General features: G+C 43.1%; 1 protein-coding gene across 3 annotated transcripts in view; it reads right to left on the bottom strand.

Moving 5' to 3' along the window:
• Positions 1–9,493, bottom strand: part of dcp1b (decapping mRNA 1B) — a 100,780-nt gene extending 91,287 nt beyond the window's left edge. Inside the window, exons 1-2 of one of the 3 annotated variants that reach the window (XM_041215800.1) lie at positions 9,342–9,493; positions 6,444–6,613 (exon numbers count right to left, since the gene is read on the bottom strand). In XM_041215800.1, coding sequence (XP_041071734.1) covers positions 6,444–6,613; positions 9,342–9,375 — 204 coding nt within the window. In that variant the 5' untranslated portion in view covers positions 9,376–9,493. Of the gene's footprint in view, positions 1–6,443; positions 6,614–9,341 lie in introns of those variants that run through there. The other 2 variants (XM_041215797.1, XM_041215801.1) reach the window with 2 other exon arrangements.
• Positions 9,494–16,800: the final 7,307 nt, after the last annotated feature.

The following is a 16,800-nucleotide window of genomic DNA, read 5'->3' as shown; positions in this document are numbered from 1 at the left end:
CGTTTTATACAAAAATTTTTACTGCACAAGAATTAAACAAAGCACACACTAACTTAATATATTTCATATATGCTCTGAAAATCTTAACAACTTTCCTTTCTGTTTTTAATTGCATCCAAGAGCACCATCACCCACCCTGACCCATATATTACAGGATCTTGAGGGTTCTTTCACATTTCTTGGTATGAAGCCAAGGTGTACCACAGCTGTTAGGAATTCAATTTAATTCTTCTCAGTTTCCTTGTCTTAACACTTCCAGAACCCGTTCTCTCTGCCAATCTCTTTCACTGGTCTTACCAGGCAGATCTGAAAATTTTACTACCTCATGGACATGGACTTTTCATTCTGAGCATGGACTCCACTCTCAATTCCTGCTTAATGACTCCAGATGAGAACATCCCCAAGTTCTAACTGCTGCCAGATACACAACTCCCTTCTTACAGCCTTCCAATATCTCTCTGCTGGCAGCTTTCTCACAACCTTCCAAGCTGACTCTGCTTGTTTCTATCAGAAAAACACTCAGACAAGCCCCACACAAAAGGGTAGTTCCATACAACCTATCCCCATGGCAATGTCACACCTAGGATGTCCCAGATAGAGATTTAAACTCATTACATTTTATCTTTAAAACAACAGTGCTATCAAGGGGCACTTGCTTAGGAAATAACCTGCTCAATAGCACTCAGTTTGGGTTCCACCAGGATCATTCAGCTCCTGACCTCATTACAGCCTTTGTACAAACATGGACAAAAGAGCCCAACTCCAAAGGTGAGGTGACATTGACTGCCCTTGACATCAAAGCAGCATTGGACCAAGTGGGGCATCAAGGAGATTGAGCAAAACTGGAGTCAATGGGATTCAGGGGGAAAACTCTCCATTGGTTGGAGTCATACTTAGCACAAAGAAAGATGGTTGTGGTTGTTGGAGGTCAATCACCTCAGTTCTAAGGTATCACTGCAGGAGTTCCTCAGGGTAGTGTCCTAGGTCCAACCATCTTCAGCTGCTTCAATGACTTTCCTTCCATCACAAGGCCAGAAGTGGGGATGTTCACTGATGACTACACAATGTTCAGCACCATTTGCGACTCCTCAGACACTGAAGCAGTCCATATCCAAACGCAGAAAGACCTGGACAATATCCAGGCTTGGGCTGTTAAGTGGCAAGTAACATTCGTGTCACACAAGTGCCAGGCATCCCCCACTATCAACATCCTGAGGGTTACCACTGACCAGAAACTAACTGGACTAGCCATATAAATACTGTAGCTACAAGAGGTCAGAGACTAGGAATCCTGTGGAGAGTAACTCACCTCCTGACTCCCCAAAGCCTTTCCACCACCTACAAGGCACAAGTCAGGAGTGTAATGGAATACTCCCCACCTGCCTGGATGAGTACAGCACCAACAACACTCAGAAGCTCGACACCATCCAGGACAAAGCAGCCCACTTGACTGGCATCCCGTTCACAAACATTCAATCCCTCCACCACCGATGCACAGTGGCAGCAGTGTGTACCATTTACAAAATGCACTGCAGGAATTCATCAAAGCTCTTTAGACAGTACCTTCCAAATCCATGACCACTTAGAAGGACAAGAATAGTGATGCATGGGAAAGCCACTATTTGGAATCTCTCCTGCAAGCCACACACCATCCTCACTCAGAAATATATCACCGTTCCTTCACTTTGCTGGGGCAAAATACTGGAACTCCCTCCCTCACAGCACTATGGTTGTACCTACATCATATGGACTGCAGCTGTTCAAGACAGCAGCTCACCACCATCTTCTCAAGGAAAATTATGGATGGGCAATAAATACTGACCTAGCCAATGACACCCACATTTTTTGAAAGAATTTTTAAAACCCTTTAATTTAATTGATCTTTCTAACGCAAAAAATAGCCCTCTTACTAAGCTTCCTGACTCCGTCAAAAAACCCAGTGTCTAAAATTTGCTTTTAGCTTCTTTGATCTGGGAAACTGACATGAATAAGTGCTACATCCCCAGTTTACACTCCAACTTTGAAGCATTTTCCAAAATGTTTTCAAACAAACTGGCTCCTCCCATTATAACCAAAGTTGCCACTATAATCCTGTGTGAATATCTTTTACCACCATTCCAGCAACACAATAAAACTTCCCTTTTCAACAATAGTTACCCCGTGTCTGTTCGAATTGCGTTTACTTCAGGGTTGTTTATCAGTTTCTCAATCTGGTGTTTCCATTATCTTTTTGTTGAAACTGCAATCCCAACCTAAAAGTTTTATTCCTAAAGCATACAAATTATGAAATTAAACATAACAAGAGTCAACATGATTTTGGAAAGGGAAATTGTGTTTAGCAAATTTATTAGAGTTATTTGAGGATGTAACAAGCAGGGTGGATAAAAGGGGAACAAGTAGATAAAATGTATTTTGATTTCCAAGAGGCATTTGATAAGGTGCCACAAGCTAAGAGCTCATGGTTTTGGGGGTGAATATTAGCATGGATGGAAGATTGTCTAATGAATAGGAAACATAGTTGGGAAAAATGGCTCATTTTCAGGTTGACGAACTGTAACTAGTAAAGCGCCACAGGGATCCGATATTAATGACCTGGATGAAGAAACTGACTGTACTGTGGCCAAATTTGCTGAAGATACAAAGATAGGTAGGAAAGCAAGTTGTGAGCAGAACACAAAGGATGGAAACAGATACATATAGGTTAAGTAAATGGGCAAATATTTGGCAGATGACATATAATGTGGAAAAATGAGGTTGTGCACTTTGGCAGGAAGAATAGGAAAGCAAAATATTATTTAAGTGGAGAGAGACTGTAGAATGCTGCAGTACAGAAGGATCTAGGTGTACTTGTATACGAATCATAAATCATTAGCATGCAGGTACAGCAAGTAATTAGCAAGGTCAATGGAATGTTGGCCTTTATTGCAAGGGGGATGAAGTTTAAAATATGGAAGTCTTGCTATAATTGTACAGGGAAGTGGCGAGACTACATGTAGAGTATTGTGCACAGTTTTGGTCTCCTTACTTATGGAAGGATATACTTGCATTGGAAGCAGTTCAAACAAGCTTCACTGGGTTGATTCCTGAGATGAGGTTGTGCAGATTGGGTCTATATGCACTGGAGTTTAGAAGAGTGAGAGGTGATCCTATTGAAACATATAAAATTCTGAAAGGGCTTAAAATGGTAGATGTTGAGAGGATGTTTCCTCATGTTGGAGAATCTAGAACTAGGGAACACAGTTTAAAGAAAAGGAATCACCCATTTAAGATGGAGATGAGAAGTAATTTTTTCTCTCAAAGGGTTATTAGTCTTTGGAATTCTCTTCCAAGCAGTGGAGGCTGGGTCATTGAATATATTCAAGGCTGAGTTAGGCAGATTTTTGAATGACAAGGGAATCAAGGGCACAGTCAGATCAGTCATGATCTCAGTGAATGGTGGAGCAGGCTCGATGGTCTGAATGCCCTCCTCCTGCTCCTATTTCTTATCATCTGATGCTCTCCCCTCATGCCCTCTTTGACCTGATCTTGTGCACGCGATCCATCTCCTGTTCCTTTGATCCTATTCCTACTGAACTGACAACTTAACTTCACCTTCTGGTCCCTTGTCAGTTGATATCATAAACATGTCTCTCTCTTCAGGTGTTGTCCCTCCCTCCTTTAAATCTGCTGTCATGGCCCCTCTCCTTTAAAAAAACCATTGACTCCACCATCCTTGCAAACTACCATACAGGTCTCCAACTTCCCTCTCCTTTCCAAAAGTCCTTGAATGTGTTGTCAGCTCCAAATCCATACCCTAAGCTTCTGGCCTTTGGAAAGTTTTAATAATATATTTCCAGACTCGCAACTCAATCTGCCGTTTAAACTTCAGTCTGCAAACATCAAAGCAGGATTCCAGGCTGACCAACAGTCTGCATCAGGTCTAAGCCTCCCCGAACCCTATTTCTCTGCAAGATTCCTGCCACCACCTACCGAGCAGACCAAGTCTCAGTATACTAACCTCATCTTGCTGTGTCCCCATCAACTTTAAAGGAATTCTGCGAAATCTTGCTTGATCTAGCTGAACTGTAGCTCCTCTATGAAAGAACACTCACTGGACTCTGACTTTCTGGATTCTGGCAATCATGTGACCTGATATCCACATCTGTGCTGCTTTTTCTTTTAAGTTATTCATTGTTGTAAAATCTCCTCTTTCCTATCTTCTTATTGTGTGCCTGTGTGTGTATAAAGTTGTGGCCATTCCCCGGGTTTGAATGTATGAATAAACTTTACTTCTGATTTAACCCTAAAGTGAGTTTGCTGTGAGTCACTTAAAAAAAATTGATCTCACAAAAGGGGATTTGGGGAAACATGCCACAGCCTATTTCAAAAGTTAAATACCTCTGCTTACAGACAGGCAGCGAGAAAAATAAAGGGTTTCAGTTTTGCCTCCCTCCCCTATCCGTAACACTTGTTACTAATATTACTCTGATGTACTTTTATGTAAATGAAAAGTACCTAATATGTCATCAACAAACACCAAAATAATCTATCTGGTTATCTATCCATTTGATCTTTCTGTGGTCATGTTTTGTGCAAATTGACTGTGTGCTTGACATAACAGTGATGCACTTCAACATTGCAAAATGTTTCACAACCAATATCCCAGGGCTACATAAATACAAACGTGTTCTCTCTTAATGCTTGCACCGAAACAGACTGTGTGAAATGTTCATGTGACTTTAATTGCCATGAATAAAATGTGAGCTAAAAGAATTTCCTTTAAGAAACTAAAATACCATATGTTGATAGAAACAACAAGGAACTGGCTGGGTTCAAATCAAGCCCAGACCAATGGAATGAAAGACTTCTCATCTACTGACTACAAGAGTTCTTCATGGAAAGAGTGCAGTAAATTAGTAGGACATAGACTTACTGTGCAAAACTTGTCCTAAATTTGACACTAATTAACAATTTTACTTCAGGTGGTCGGTCTATGAAATAGCTAAAACGTCAAACTGGTGCAGTCAGGGGTTTTTTTTTTAAACTGAGAAAAACTATCGGAACCCAAATCCCTTGAAGCTAACAGTGTGCCTGAAATGGAGAAAGTCCCAATACTGTCACTTCAGGAAGGATTAACAAAACAAACTGAAAAAGATTCAATATGGAGGTTAATTCGCACGTCCGATTTATTTTGCATTATATTACAGTTTTACTTTGTGTGTAAATTACACATCTAAAGTAATGCAAAACAGCCTAGCAACCGCACCCCAGCACAAGTACAAGGTCTGGAAAAGAAGTGCAATTCAGACACTTGACATTTTCACCTACATACTAACTTAGTCATTACCACTGTTTTATCTTTAGATAAAGTTATTTAATTGCACAACATACACATGCTGTTGGAATAAAAGTAATTATCAGAATTTCAGTCAACTATTTTAAAAAGCTCTATCAACTATCATTGACAAAAACAAACACCCTTCTAACAAAAATTTGGCTAATATATAGCATGGTTTGAATGGGATGGCCCTCAAACATTTGAAGGAGCCGCAGGGGAGTGAAAGAGAAATCTTGCAAGGTGTATCTCATTTATACAATGATTCGGGGTTCACTCTTAGGTTGCATTTTGCTCTTCTTATGGACAAGTAACAAGGTTCTACAATAGTGGCAAGTGGCATCTACTTCAACAATTGGAGATTTAGAAAAATACTAAATTCTGATTTTTTTCACTGCTTGGGGAGGGTGGGGGCTCTGTTCTGTAAAAACGCTACAGCAGAAACATTGTTACTCAAAAAACACTAATGTACGTTTTATAAGTTGGGAGGCGCAGAAAATGTAATATTTTAATAAAATACACCAGAAATTACAATTTATATGACTGTATGCTAGTTAGATTCCATTCAATCTTGAAAACCATCCTGCAAGAGGCCAAACCAAAAGCTTATGAAGACAATACAAAAGATCATTAATATTTGAAAATTGTAGGCCCGAATTCTCTAAGTTCTATTTTAGCATCATTTTTATATCACATTTTCTAGGCCATTAACATCCCAGGCATCACAGTTCCAGATACGCCTTCGAATATATTGAGGTCATGTCAGACCACATTTTTTCGAGTCTCTGCCTAATTTTGTTGCATCGCTGTTTGTCAACAATTTTATATTCATTTATTTGTTTTGTTAGAAGGTCTGTGAGAGTTGAACGTCCCAAGAATAGTCTACAAAGGTCTCACATCCTTGAATATACATCTTTTAAAGAGTGACCCGAACGTTTGTTGTCAGGTTTAGCAACAGGATAAGACAAACACAATTTGACATATAAAGTCCATGAACAGCTTTCGAAGTAATGCCAAATCCAAAGGCAACAACCTGTCCTTTTACCTCCCTCCAGCAGCAGCGGCGGCGATGTCGCTTCAATGCGTTACCGAAATTCCCCAAACTCGCCTTTCCTCGCACTAAACTCACCCATTCGTTATCTCTTTGACTGAAGGTGTATAGCGCTACTTGACTGGCCACATCCATAATATGAAAGATGTACGGATCCTGCCTCTGTAATGCTGCGAGGCTAATATCAAGACCTCTGCTCCCCGACACCCCCGCCATCTTGCCACAGCAAACAGGCAAGACAACATCTGCTGGAGAAATCGAGGCAGACAAAACCGTCATCTGCAGAGCCATCGAACACAATAAAAAAACATAGTGAGCAGGTTTGAGGCAGGCGGGAAAGTTGCTCGAATGCAGGATTGTCCAACTTTTTGGCGTGATGGCTCAGATTTCAATTTTTTTTCACTCAAAGGGGCCGATGAGCAAATTTCAGAAAGATAAGGTTTAGCACAACATTAAACATTAATTTAAAAAAAAAACAATGTCAAATTAAGCAATAAATGGATCATTTAAAAATGAGAGTAATTAATAAAAATGTCAATTAAGAATCGCCAAGAGCACAGCTAACCAATAGAACCTCTTTTTTTGCCTTTATGCTTAAAATGCAGAACAAGAGAGACAAACTAGGCCCCAAATTCTGGTCACCAGGGAAATAGTGGGGACTGGGGCTGAGCGAAGGATAAAAACAAAAAAACTGCGGATGCTGGAAATCCAAAACAAAAACAGAATTACCTGGAAAAACTCAGCAGGTCTGGCAGCATCGGCGGAGAAGAAAAGAGTTGACGTTTCGAGTCCTCATGACCCTTCGACAGAACTTGAGTTCGAGTCCAGGAAAGAGCTGAAATATAAGCTGGTTTAAGGTGTGTGTGTGGGGGGCGGAGAGATAGAGAGACAGAGAGGTGGAGGGGGTTGGTGTGGTTGTAGCGACAAACAAGCAGTGATAGAAGCAGATCATCAAAAGATGTCAACAACAATAGTACAATAGAACACATAGGTGTTAAAGTTAAAGTTGGTGATATTATCTAAACGAATGTGCTAATTAAGAATGGATGGTAGGGCACTCAAGGTATAGCTCTAGTGGGTTTTTTTTATATAATGGAAATAGGTGGGAAAAGGAAAATCTTTATAATTTATTGGGAAAAAAAAGAAGGGGGAAACAGAAAGGGGGTGGGGATGGGGGAGGGGACTCACGACCTAAAGTTGTTGAATTCAATATTCAGTCCGGAAGGCTGTAAAGTCCCTAGTCGGAAGATGAGGTGTTGTTCCTCCAGTTTGCGTTGGGCTTCACTGGAACAATGCAGCAAGCCAAGGACAGACATGTGGGCAAGAGAGCAGGGTGGAGTGTTAAAATGGCAAGCAACAGGGAGGTTTGGGTCATTCTTGCGGACAGACCGCAGGTGTTCTGCAAAGCGGTCGCCCAGTTTACGTTTGGTCTCTCCAATGTAGAGGAGACCACATTGGGAGCAACGAATGCAGTAGACTAAGTTGGGGGAAATGCAAGTGAAATGCTGCTTCACTTGAAAGGAGGAAGTGAAGGGGCAGGTGTTGCATCTTTTGCGTGGGCAAGGGGTTGTGCCATAGGAGGGGGTTGAGGAGTAGGGGGTGATGGAGGAGTGGACCAGGGTGTCCCGGAGGGAGCGATCCCTACGGAATGCCGATAAGGGGGGTGAAGGGAAGATGTGTTTGGTAGTGGCATCATGCTGGAGTTGGCGGAAATGGCGGAGGATGATCCTTTGAATGCGGAGGCTGGTGGGGTGATAAGTGAGGACAAGGGGGACCCTATCATGTTTCTGGGAGGGAGGAGAAGGAGTGAGGGCGGATGCGCGGGAGATGGGCCGGACACGGTTGAGGGCCCTGTAACTGAGAGAATGGGATGGAGTCCTTACAGGAAGTGGGGTGTGAGGAGCTGTAGTCGAGATAGCTGTGGGTGTCGGTGGGTTTGTAATGGATATTGGTGGACAGTCTATCACCAGAGATTGAGACAGAGAGGTCAAGGAAGGGAAGGGAAGTGTCAGAGATGGACCACGTGAAAATGATGGAGGGGTGGAGATTGGAAGCAAAATTAATAAATTTTTCCAAGTCCTGACGAGAGCATGAAGCAGCACCAAAGTAATCATCGATGTACCGGAGAAAGAGTTGTGGAAGGGGGCCGGAGTAGGACTGCAACAAGGAATGTTCCACATACCCCATAAAGAGACAGGCATAGCTGGGGCCCATGCGGGTACCCATAGCCACACCTTTTATTTGGAGGAAGTGAGAGGAGTTGAAGGAGAAATTGTTCAGCGTGAGAACAAGTTCAGCCAGACGGAGGAGAGTAGTGGTGGATGGGGATTGTTCGGGCCTCTGTTCGAGGAAGAAGCTAAGGGCCCTCAGACCATCCTGGTGGGGGATGGAGGTGTAGAGGGATTGGACGTCCATGGTGAAGAGGAAGCGGTAGGGGCCAGGGAACTGGAAATTGTTGATGTGACGTAAGGTGTCAGAGGAATCACGGATGTAGGTGGGAAGGGACTGGACAAGGGGAGAGAGAAGGGAGTCAAGATAACGAGAAATGAGTTCTGTGGGGCAGGAGCAAGCTGAGACGATCGGTCTACCGGGGCAGTTCTGTTTGTGGATTTTGGGTAGGAGATAGAAGCGGGCCGTCCGAGGTTGGGCAACTATCAGGTTGGAAGCTGTAGGAGGGAGATCCCCAGAGGAGATGAGGTCAGTGACAGTCCTGGAAACAGCGAAGGAGTTGGTTTTAACTAACACTGACGTTGTGTTCACCTTTGGTGGAACACACTCTGCGCTGGCCTCGGCGGAATTCATACAAAAGTGGGGGTCAGAAGCGGGTTGCCTTTCAACCTGGGTTTTTCTACTCTCCCAAATTGCTCTGTGGGTAGGTTTTTGGGGTGGTGGGGGGGTTGGAGGAGGGGAAGGTGTGTGTGTTTCTGGCTCACTACCAGTCTTAGCCTTCTCGCTTTCACACTCACACAGACTCACTTATTCCCCACCCAGACCCGCGAGGTTTAGACATTTTACTGCTGGGAAGGAATAGCTGTGAAGGTGCCAAGACGGATTTCCTCCCTCTGCCCTGTCAGACACTGCCTGTCCCAGTCGGGCGCTGCTGCTATGACTGTTGCTCCTCGTGGCCTTCCTGGCCCGGTCCACCATCTTAACCCCTGAACTCCTTTAGGGTGCCGGTGCCTGCGCAGGAGGGCGAGAGGGAGAATGCAGCATGACCACACTTTCACACTGCTCCTCCAATCACAGACTGTTTCTCGCATTTGTTGCTGATAGGTTCTCTCCCGCATTCATAGCTGTTAGGTTCACTGGAGAGCCGGGGAAACAAATGTCTCAGTATTGGCTCTGTCAATTCTTTCATAATCTTGAACGTTGATGAACGTGATAAGTAACATTTGCGCCACACAAGTATTAAGCAGTGACCATCGCCAATAAGAGAGAATCTAACTATCTCTCTTGATGTTCATTGTTTTATTCTTTCATGGGATGTGAACATCGCTGCCAAGGCCAGTATTTGTTGCTAATTCCTAAGTGCCCTTGAAGGGTGGTTGTGAGCTGCTTTCATCAATCGCTGCAGTCCACCAGATCTAGGTACACCCACAGTACTGTCGGGAAGGGAGTTCCAGGATTTTGATCCCTTGACAGTGAACGAATGGCGATATAATTCCAAGTCAGGATGGTGTGTGGCTCGGAGGGGAACTTCAACAAAATTACCATCATGGAAGAACCCCACTATCTACAACCTGGGGATGAACATTGACCAGAAACTTATTGGACCAGCCATATAAATACTGTGGCTACAAGAGCAGGTCAGAGACTGGGAATTCGACATCAACTAACTCACTTTCTGACTGCTCCAAGCTTGTTCACCATCCACAAGGTGCATGACAGGAGTGTGATGGAATAGTCTCCACTTGCCTGGATGAGTGCAGCTCCAACAACACTCAAGAACCTTGACCTCACCCAGGACAAAGCAGCTTGCTTGATCAGTACCCCATCCATCACCTGAACTATTCACTCCCTCCATCACCAGTGTACAAGGGCAGCAGGCATATGGGAACATCATGACCTGCAAGTTCCCCTTGAAGCCACACACTATCCTTACTTGGAGCTATATTGCTATTCCTTCCCTGTCACTTGGTCAAAATCCTGGAACTCCTTCCCTAACAGCACTGTGGGTGTACCGACACCACATGGACTGCAGTGGTTCAAGAGGCAGCTCACCACCTTCTCAAGGGCAACTAGAGATGGGCAACAAATGCAGGCCTTGCCAGTGCAACTCACACCCCAAGAACAAATTTTAAAAGGTCCATCAATTTTGAAGCCATAGACTTAGTTAATTTGAACTTTTAACTTTTAAAAAATGTTATTGTAAACTCTACAATAATTTATTGGAGTCAAGTATGAACAATCAATAACAATGTGCATTTATATGGTGCCTTTGATCTAATAAAATGTCCCAAAGCACTTAACAGGGGCATTATAGACTAAAATATGATGCCAAGACATGTAAGGGGATATTAGTGCAAAATGACCAAAAGCTTGGTCAAAGAGGTAGGTTTTAAGATGTGTGCTGGAAGAAAGTGAGGTTGAAAGGTGAAGAGGTTTAGGGAGGGAACTCCAGAGTTCAGAGCCAAGGCAGCTAAAGGCATGATGATGAATGGTGGAGCAATTAAAATCAGGAATATTCAAGAGACCAGAATGAGAGGAACGCAGAGGGTTGTGGGCTCATCTTGGGGTTCAAACAGTCGGGTTCAGTTTCAGACTGCTAGGGAGAAGGATAGAGTTGGTGTCTAGGGAGTGGGGTTTGTGTCAGGGTTCCCTGTAAGCTGCACAGCCATGCAGAAATTGGAAATGTGCTGCACAGAGGCCAAATAGCCCATGGAAAAACAGTGATCCCTTTAAGTTGCCCACACATGTGGCCATGCGATAATCCTAACGGTACCGTGAAGTGCAAGAGTACAACCATGTGCAGTGAAGGAAAATTAGACGGAACATTTATGGTCACTAGTTTAGTGAGAATAGGGCTGAGAGAGCAGGAGGGGGTTTGAATGGGCCAGTTGGTGTCATGACAGATAGGTGAGAAACTGGAGAATGATACAAATCAAGGGCTGGGGCAGGGGAAGCCTTAGAGGAAGGCTAGCCATGTGGACTAGAGAAAGGGAGGGAAGTGGCAGTGCCAGTGGATTATTGATTGGCTTCAGAAAAGGGAAGCATTCGTAAGGGCTAGAAGGCTGGGAACAGATGAAGCCTGTGGAGAATATAAAGAAAGTAGGAAGAAATTTAAGCAAGGAGTCAGGAGTGCTAAAAGGGGTCATGAAAAGTCACTGGCAACCAGGATTAAGGAAAATCTCAAGGCCTTTTATACATATGTAAAGGGCAAGAGGGTAGCCAGGGAAAGGGTGTGCCCACTCAGGGACAGAGGTGGGAATCTGTGTGTGGAACCAGAAGAAATGGGAGAGATAGTGAATGAATACTTCTCATCAATATTCACCAAAGAGAAGGACTTAGCGGTCGATTTGTCTAGGGAAGAGTGTGTAGATAGCCTGGATCATGTTGAGATCAAAAAAGAGGTGTTAGGTGTCTTGAAGAATATTAAGGTGGATAAGTCCCCAGGGCCAGATGGGAACTACCCCAGAGTACTGAGGGAGGCAAGGGAGGAGATTGCTGGGGCCTCGACAGAAATCTTTGTATCGTCACTGGCTATGGGTGAGGTCCCAGAGGACTGGAGAATGGCCAATGTTGTTCAATTGTTTAAGTAGGGGAGCAGGGATAATCCAGGAAATTACAGGCCAGTGAGCCTTACGTCAGTGGTAGGGAAATTATTGTAGAAGATTCTTCGTGACAGGATTTACTACCATTTGGAAGCAAATGGGCGTATTAGTGAGAGGCAGCATGGTTTTGTGAAGGGGAGGTCGTGTCTCACTAACTTGATCGAGTTTTTTGAGGAAGTGACAAAGATGATCGACGATGGAAGGGCACTGGATGTTATATACATGGATTTAACTAAGGCCTTTGACAAGGTCCCTCATGGCAGACTGGTATAGAAGGTAAAGTCGCATGGGATCAGAGGTGAGCTGGCAGGATGGATACAGAATTGGCTTGGTCATAGAAGACAGAGGGTAGCAGTGGAAGGGTGCTTTTCTGAATGGAGAGCTGTGACTAGTGGAGTTCCACAGGGATCAGTGCTGGGAGCTTTGTTCTTTGTGGTATACGTAAATGATCTGGAGGAAAATGTAACTGGGTTAATTAGTAAGTTTGCAGACGACACCAAGGTTGTTTGAGTTGCAGATAGTGAAGAGGATTATCAAAGGATACAACGGGATATAGATCGGTTGGAGACTTAGGTGGAGAAATGGCAGATGGAGTTTAATCCGGACAAATGCGAGGTAATGTATTTTGGAAGGTCTAATACAGGCAGGAATTACACAGTAAATGGCAGAACACTTAAGTGCATCGAAGGGCAGAGGGATCTGGGTGTACAGGTTCAGGACACTGAAAGTGGCAATGCAGGTGCATAAAGTAGTTAGGAAGGCATATGGCATGCTTGCCTTCATTGGCAGGGGTATTGAGTATAAAAGCTGGGAAGTCATGCTGCAGATTTATAGAACTTGGATAGGCCACACTTGGAATATTGCGTGCAATTCTGGTCACCACATTACCAGAAGGATATGGAGGCGTTGGAGAGGGTGCAGAGGAGATTTACCAGGATGCTGCCTGGTCTGGAATTATTAGCTAAGAGGAGAGGTTGGAGAAACTCGGATTGTTCTCACTAGAGCGATGGAGATTGAGGGGCAACTTGATATAAGTTTACAAAATTATGAATGCCATGTACATAGTAGATAGTCAGAAGCTTTTTCCCAGGGTGGAACAATCAATTACTAGGGGACATAGATTTAAGGGGAGAGGAGAAAACTATAAAGGTGATGTGCGGGGCAAGTTTTTTACGCAGAGGGTAGTGAGTGTCTGGAATTCGCTGCCAGAGGAGGTTGTGGAAGCAAGTACGAGAGTGGTGTTTAAGAGGCAGCTTGCCAAATACATGAATAGGATGGGAATAGAGGGATACGTACCCCAGAAGTGCAAAATGTTTTAGTTGACGGACAATATGATCAGCGCAGGCTTGGAGGGCCGAAGGGCCTGTTCCTGTGCTGTACTTTTCTTTGTTCTTTGTTCTTTGTTCAATCATAGTGACAAAAGAATTGAGTTCCACACACTAGTTAGAGGCAAGAATGGAGGAAACAGGGAGATGGGTTTAAGAAGATGATTTGTAATTGAGAAAAGTAGCTGGGGGTTACCTTTGTATTCCAGGGTGATCCTGGAACAGTGAGTCATTTTCACAGCCGAAAGCAGGACCCAATAGTGCTTTATGTGGTCTAGCCATATCTGAAGGTGAATGGCTAAACTAGTTTTTTGCCATATCTGTGTCCCTTGGACTAGGAGAGTGTAGATGAAGGCCAGGAGGAATGGCCAGGCAGAAAGAGAGTAATGGTTTCAATGAGAAGGGCATCAAAGTTCAAGGTGTGATTGAGCAAATCTGTAACTATGGATATGTCATGGTGAATTGAGGGTCAAAATCTGGACTGTTGGGATTTTGGAAGTGCAATTGCAATTGATTACAGCAAAATTATTTTCCAAGAGTGGACACATAAGGATTTGGAAATTAAGTGGGATTTGCATGGAGAACAGTGAAAGGAAGTAATCAGAGATGGCCTTATCTGTGATTTCTCAGAGATGTATTTATTGGTGCCAGAAATTCCTGCAAGGAAGACTCAGCAACAGCATGTACCTATCTATTGACGTGGCCACACACTCCACAAATAACAAGAAGAGTGTTGACACTGTATGTCAGAACCCCACAGAAGTTAGCAGTGTTCTTCTCCAAGCTCTCCAACATGCAAAACCTTCCTGCATTCAACAATTACTGACACACAGCAATTGTATTTTAAATACTGAGCTCCTGAAGCCTACATTTCTGTCCCCTTTAGCAGAGCTCAAAATTGAGCTTGTCCTCTGGTCAACTGTTTCTATTGTCACCCTTTCTACTTGAATTTGCTCCTGCTTACTTGTGCTCACCAGGTGTACCACCAGGTTATCATGTTGAATATGTGTGAGAGATTTTAATGCAAAGAGAAAAGGAAGGCAAGGAGCTCAAACACTCTGCAGTGTGTGGCCTTCAATCTCACCATCTCCAGGGCTGAATGCACTTCCTCCACTAATTGTGTCAATCAATCATAAAATGTTTACAGTCATGCCTGTGCCAGCTCTCTGCAAGAGCAATCAAGGTAGTCCTGCTTTCCTGCCCTTTTTGCATAACCCAACAATTTTTTTTTCATTTCAGGTGCTTATCTAATTCCCTTTTGAGAGTTAAAGTTGAATCTGCCTCCACCAGATTTACAAGCAGTCCATTCCAGATCATAACCCTTGCAGTGTAAAAAAGATGCTGTCAGCTTTGATTCTTTTGCCAATCATTTTAAATCTGTGTTCCCTGGTTCTCAACTCTTCCTTCAACAGGAGCTGTTTCTCTCTACCTGCTCTGACTACACCTGTGCTTCCCAAACTTTTTCCCACTGTGACCCCATTTTAATGTTTTAATGTTTTTTAAATTGCCATGACCCCAGAATGGGAAGTGGTGAGGAAAAGGTGATACTGTTTTGAAGGTTCTGGAGGCAGTGATGGAGCTTTGATTTGGAAACCCATGATTTACATGTAAGAATTAATACAAAAGGATGTTTGCAATGTGATATTGTCTGAGCCTTCTCTGAATATTTTAATTTAATAAAATTACCATTATGATGTTTTGGCCAACATCAAACCTGAAGCCCTGTCTCAAGCAGTAGTGAAATGTACATTTAAAATGTCTCACTCTTAGGAGAAAGCAAATACAGTTGCAGGGTTTTTGAAAGGGGTTTTCCTGCTCTTTCTTCCCTGACAAATGTGCCAATTCTATTGAGCCTGAGGACCTGTCACTGCTGCTCAGCGTCTCCAACTAAATTTGTCTGGACGGATACCCGGCTACCGAGAGAGAATTCCTCCACCCTCTATTTGCTATTGGATTCCCTCATTTATTCATTAACTTAAAGCTAATAGTGTGGTGCTGTAACAATCTCCACCGACCCGCTCCTTTTAATACATGAACAATAATATTAATCCCTGTACACATGGATTGCCCTCACTTACCAGCAGCAAAATGGAGGCCACCTCCAGCAGATCTCACAGCAACCAGCCGGAACGTTGCTGCAGAGCACACCAGGAATTGTAGTTCTATCAAAGTCATCCATTGCAAGAGTTCCATTCAGGCCTTGTTTCATCTCCACAGTAGTCATTGTTGTCTCAGATGTGAGGGAGCTCATGACCCTGATTATTCATCCTGTGACCCCACTGGGGGGTCTCAACTCATGGTTTAGGAACCCCTGGTCTACACCATTGTGAATTTGAGTACTTCTATCAAGTTTCCTCTCAACCACCTCTTCTCTAAAGAGAAAAACACGAGCACCTCCAATGTATTCATGTAACTGAAGTTCTTCAAACATTCTCGTAAATCTTTGCAGCACTTTCTCTAAAGCCTTTCTAAGGTGCAGTGTCCAGAATTTAATCCAGGTGAAACTAAATCAGTGTTTTATAAATGTTCATCATAACTTCCTTGCATTTTTACTCTATGGCTCTATTTTTAAAGCCCACATTTTTTTAACCACATTCACAACCTTCCCTATCACTTTCAATGATTTGTACAAATATACACCCCAGGTTTCTGATCATGAATCCCCATTAGAATTGTATCCTTTAGTTTATATTGCCTCTCATTGTTTTTTCCGGACATAATGTATCACTCCACACTACTCTGTATTCAAATTCATCTGCCACATGTTCCCCATTCCAATCACCTGCCAATGTCCTCTTGAAGTCTTTCACTATCCTCCTTACAGTTCACAATACTTACAAGCTTTGTGTCTTATGAAAATGTTGAAAATGTGCCCTGTACTCCATTGTCTACATCATTACTATTTATCAAGAAAAGTAGTAATCCTAATACTGACTGCTGTGGAACACCACTATATACACTCCTGTAGTCCAAAAACCAATTGTTCACCATTAATCTCTGTCACTTAGCCAGTTTTGTACCCATACGGTAGCTGTCTCTTTCACTGCAGGCTCTTCAACTTTGCTGGAATGCCTATTATGTGGCACTTTATCAAAAGCCTTTTGGAAATTGATATACACCATGTCAATCACATTACACTTATCAACCCCTTATGTTACCTCATCAGAAAACTCAAAGTAATTAAACATTACCTGTCTTTAACAAATCCAAATCCATGCTAGCTTTCCTTAATTAATCTGTACTTGTCCAAGAGACTGTTAATTTTGTCCCGGAATATTATTCCAATAAACTTTCCCACCACCAAGATTAAATTGACCGGTCTGTAATTGCTGGGTTTAT

This window comes from Carcharodon carcharias, chromosome 21 (assembly GCF_017639515.1).
Source record: "Carcharodon carcharias isolate sCarCar2 chromosome 21, sCarCar2.pri, whole genome shotgun sequence".
Lineage (NCBI taxonomy): Eukaryota > Metazoa > Chordata > Chondrichthyes > Lamniformes > Lamnidae > Carcharodon > Carcharodon carcharias.
The sequence above is the reverse complement of the archived record's forward strand: the minus strand, read 5'-3'. Positions and strand labels throughout refer to the sequence as shown.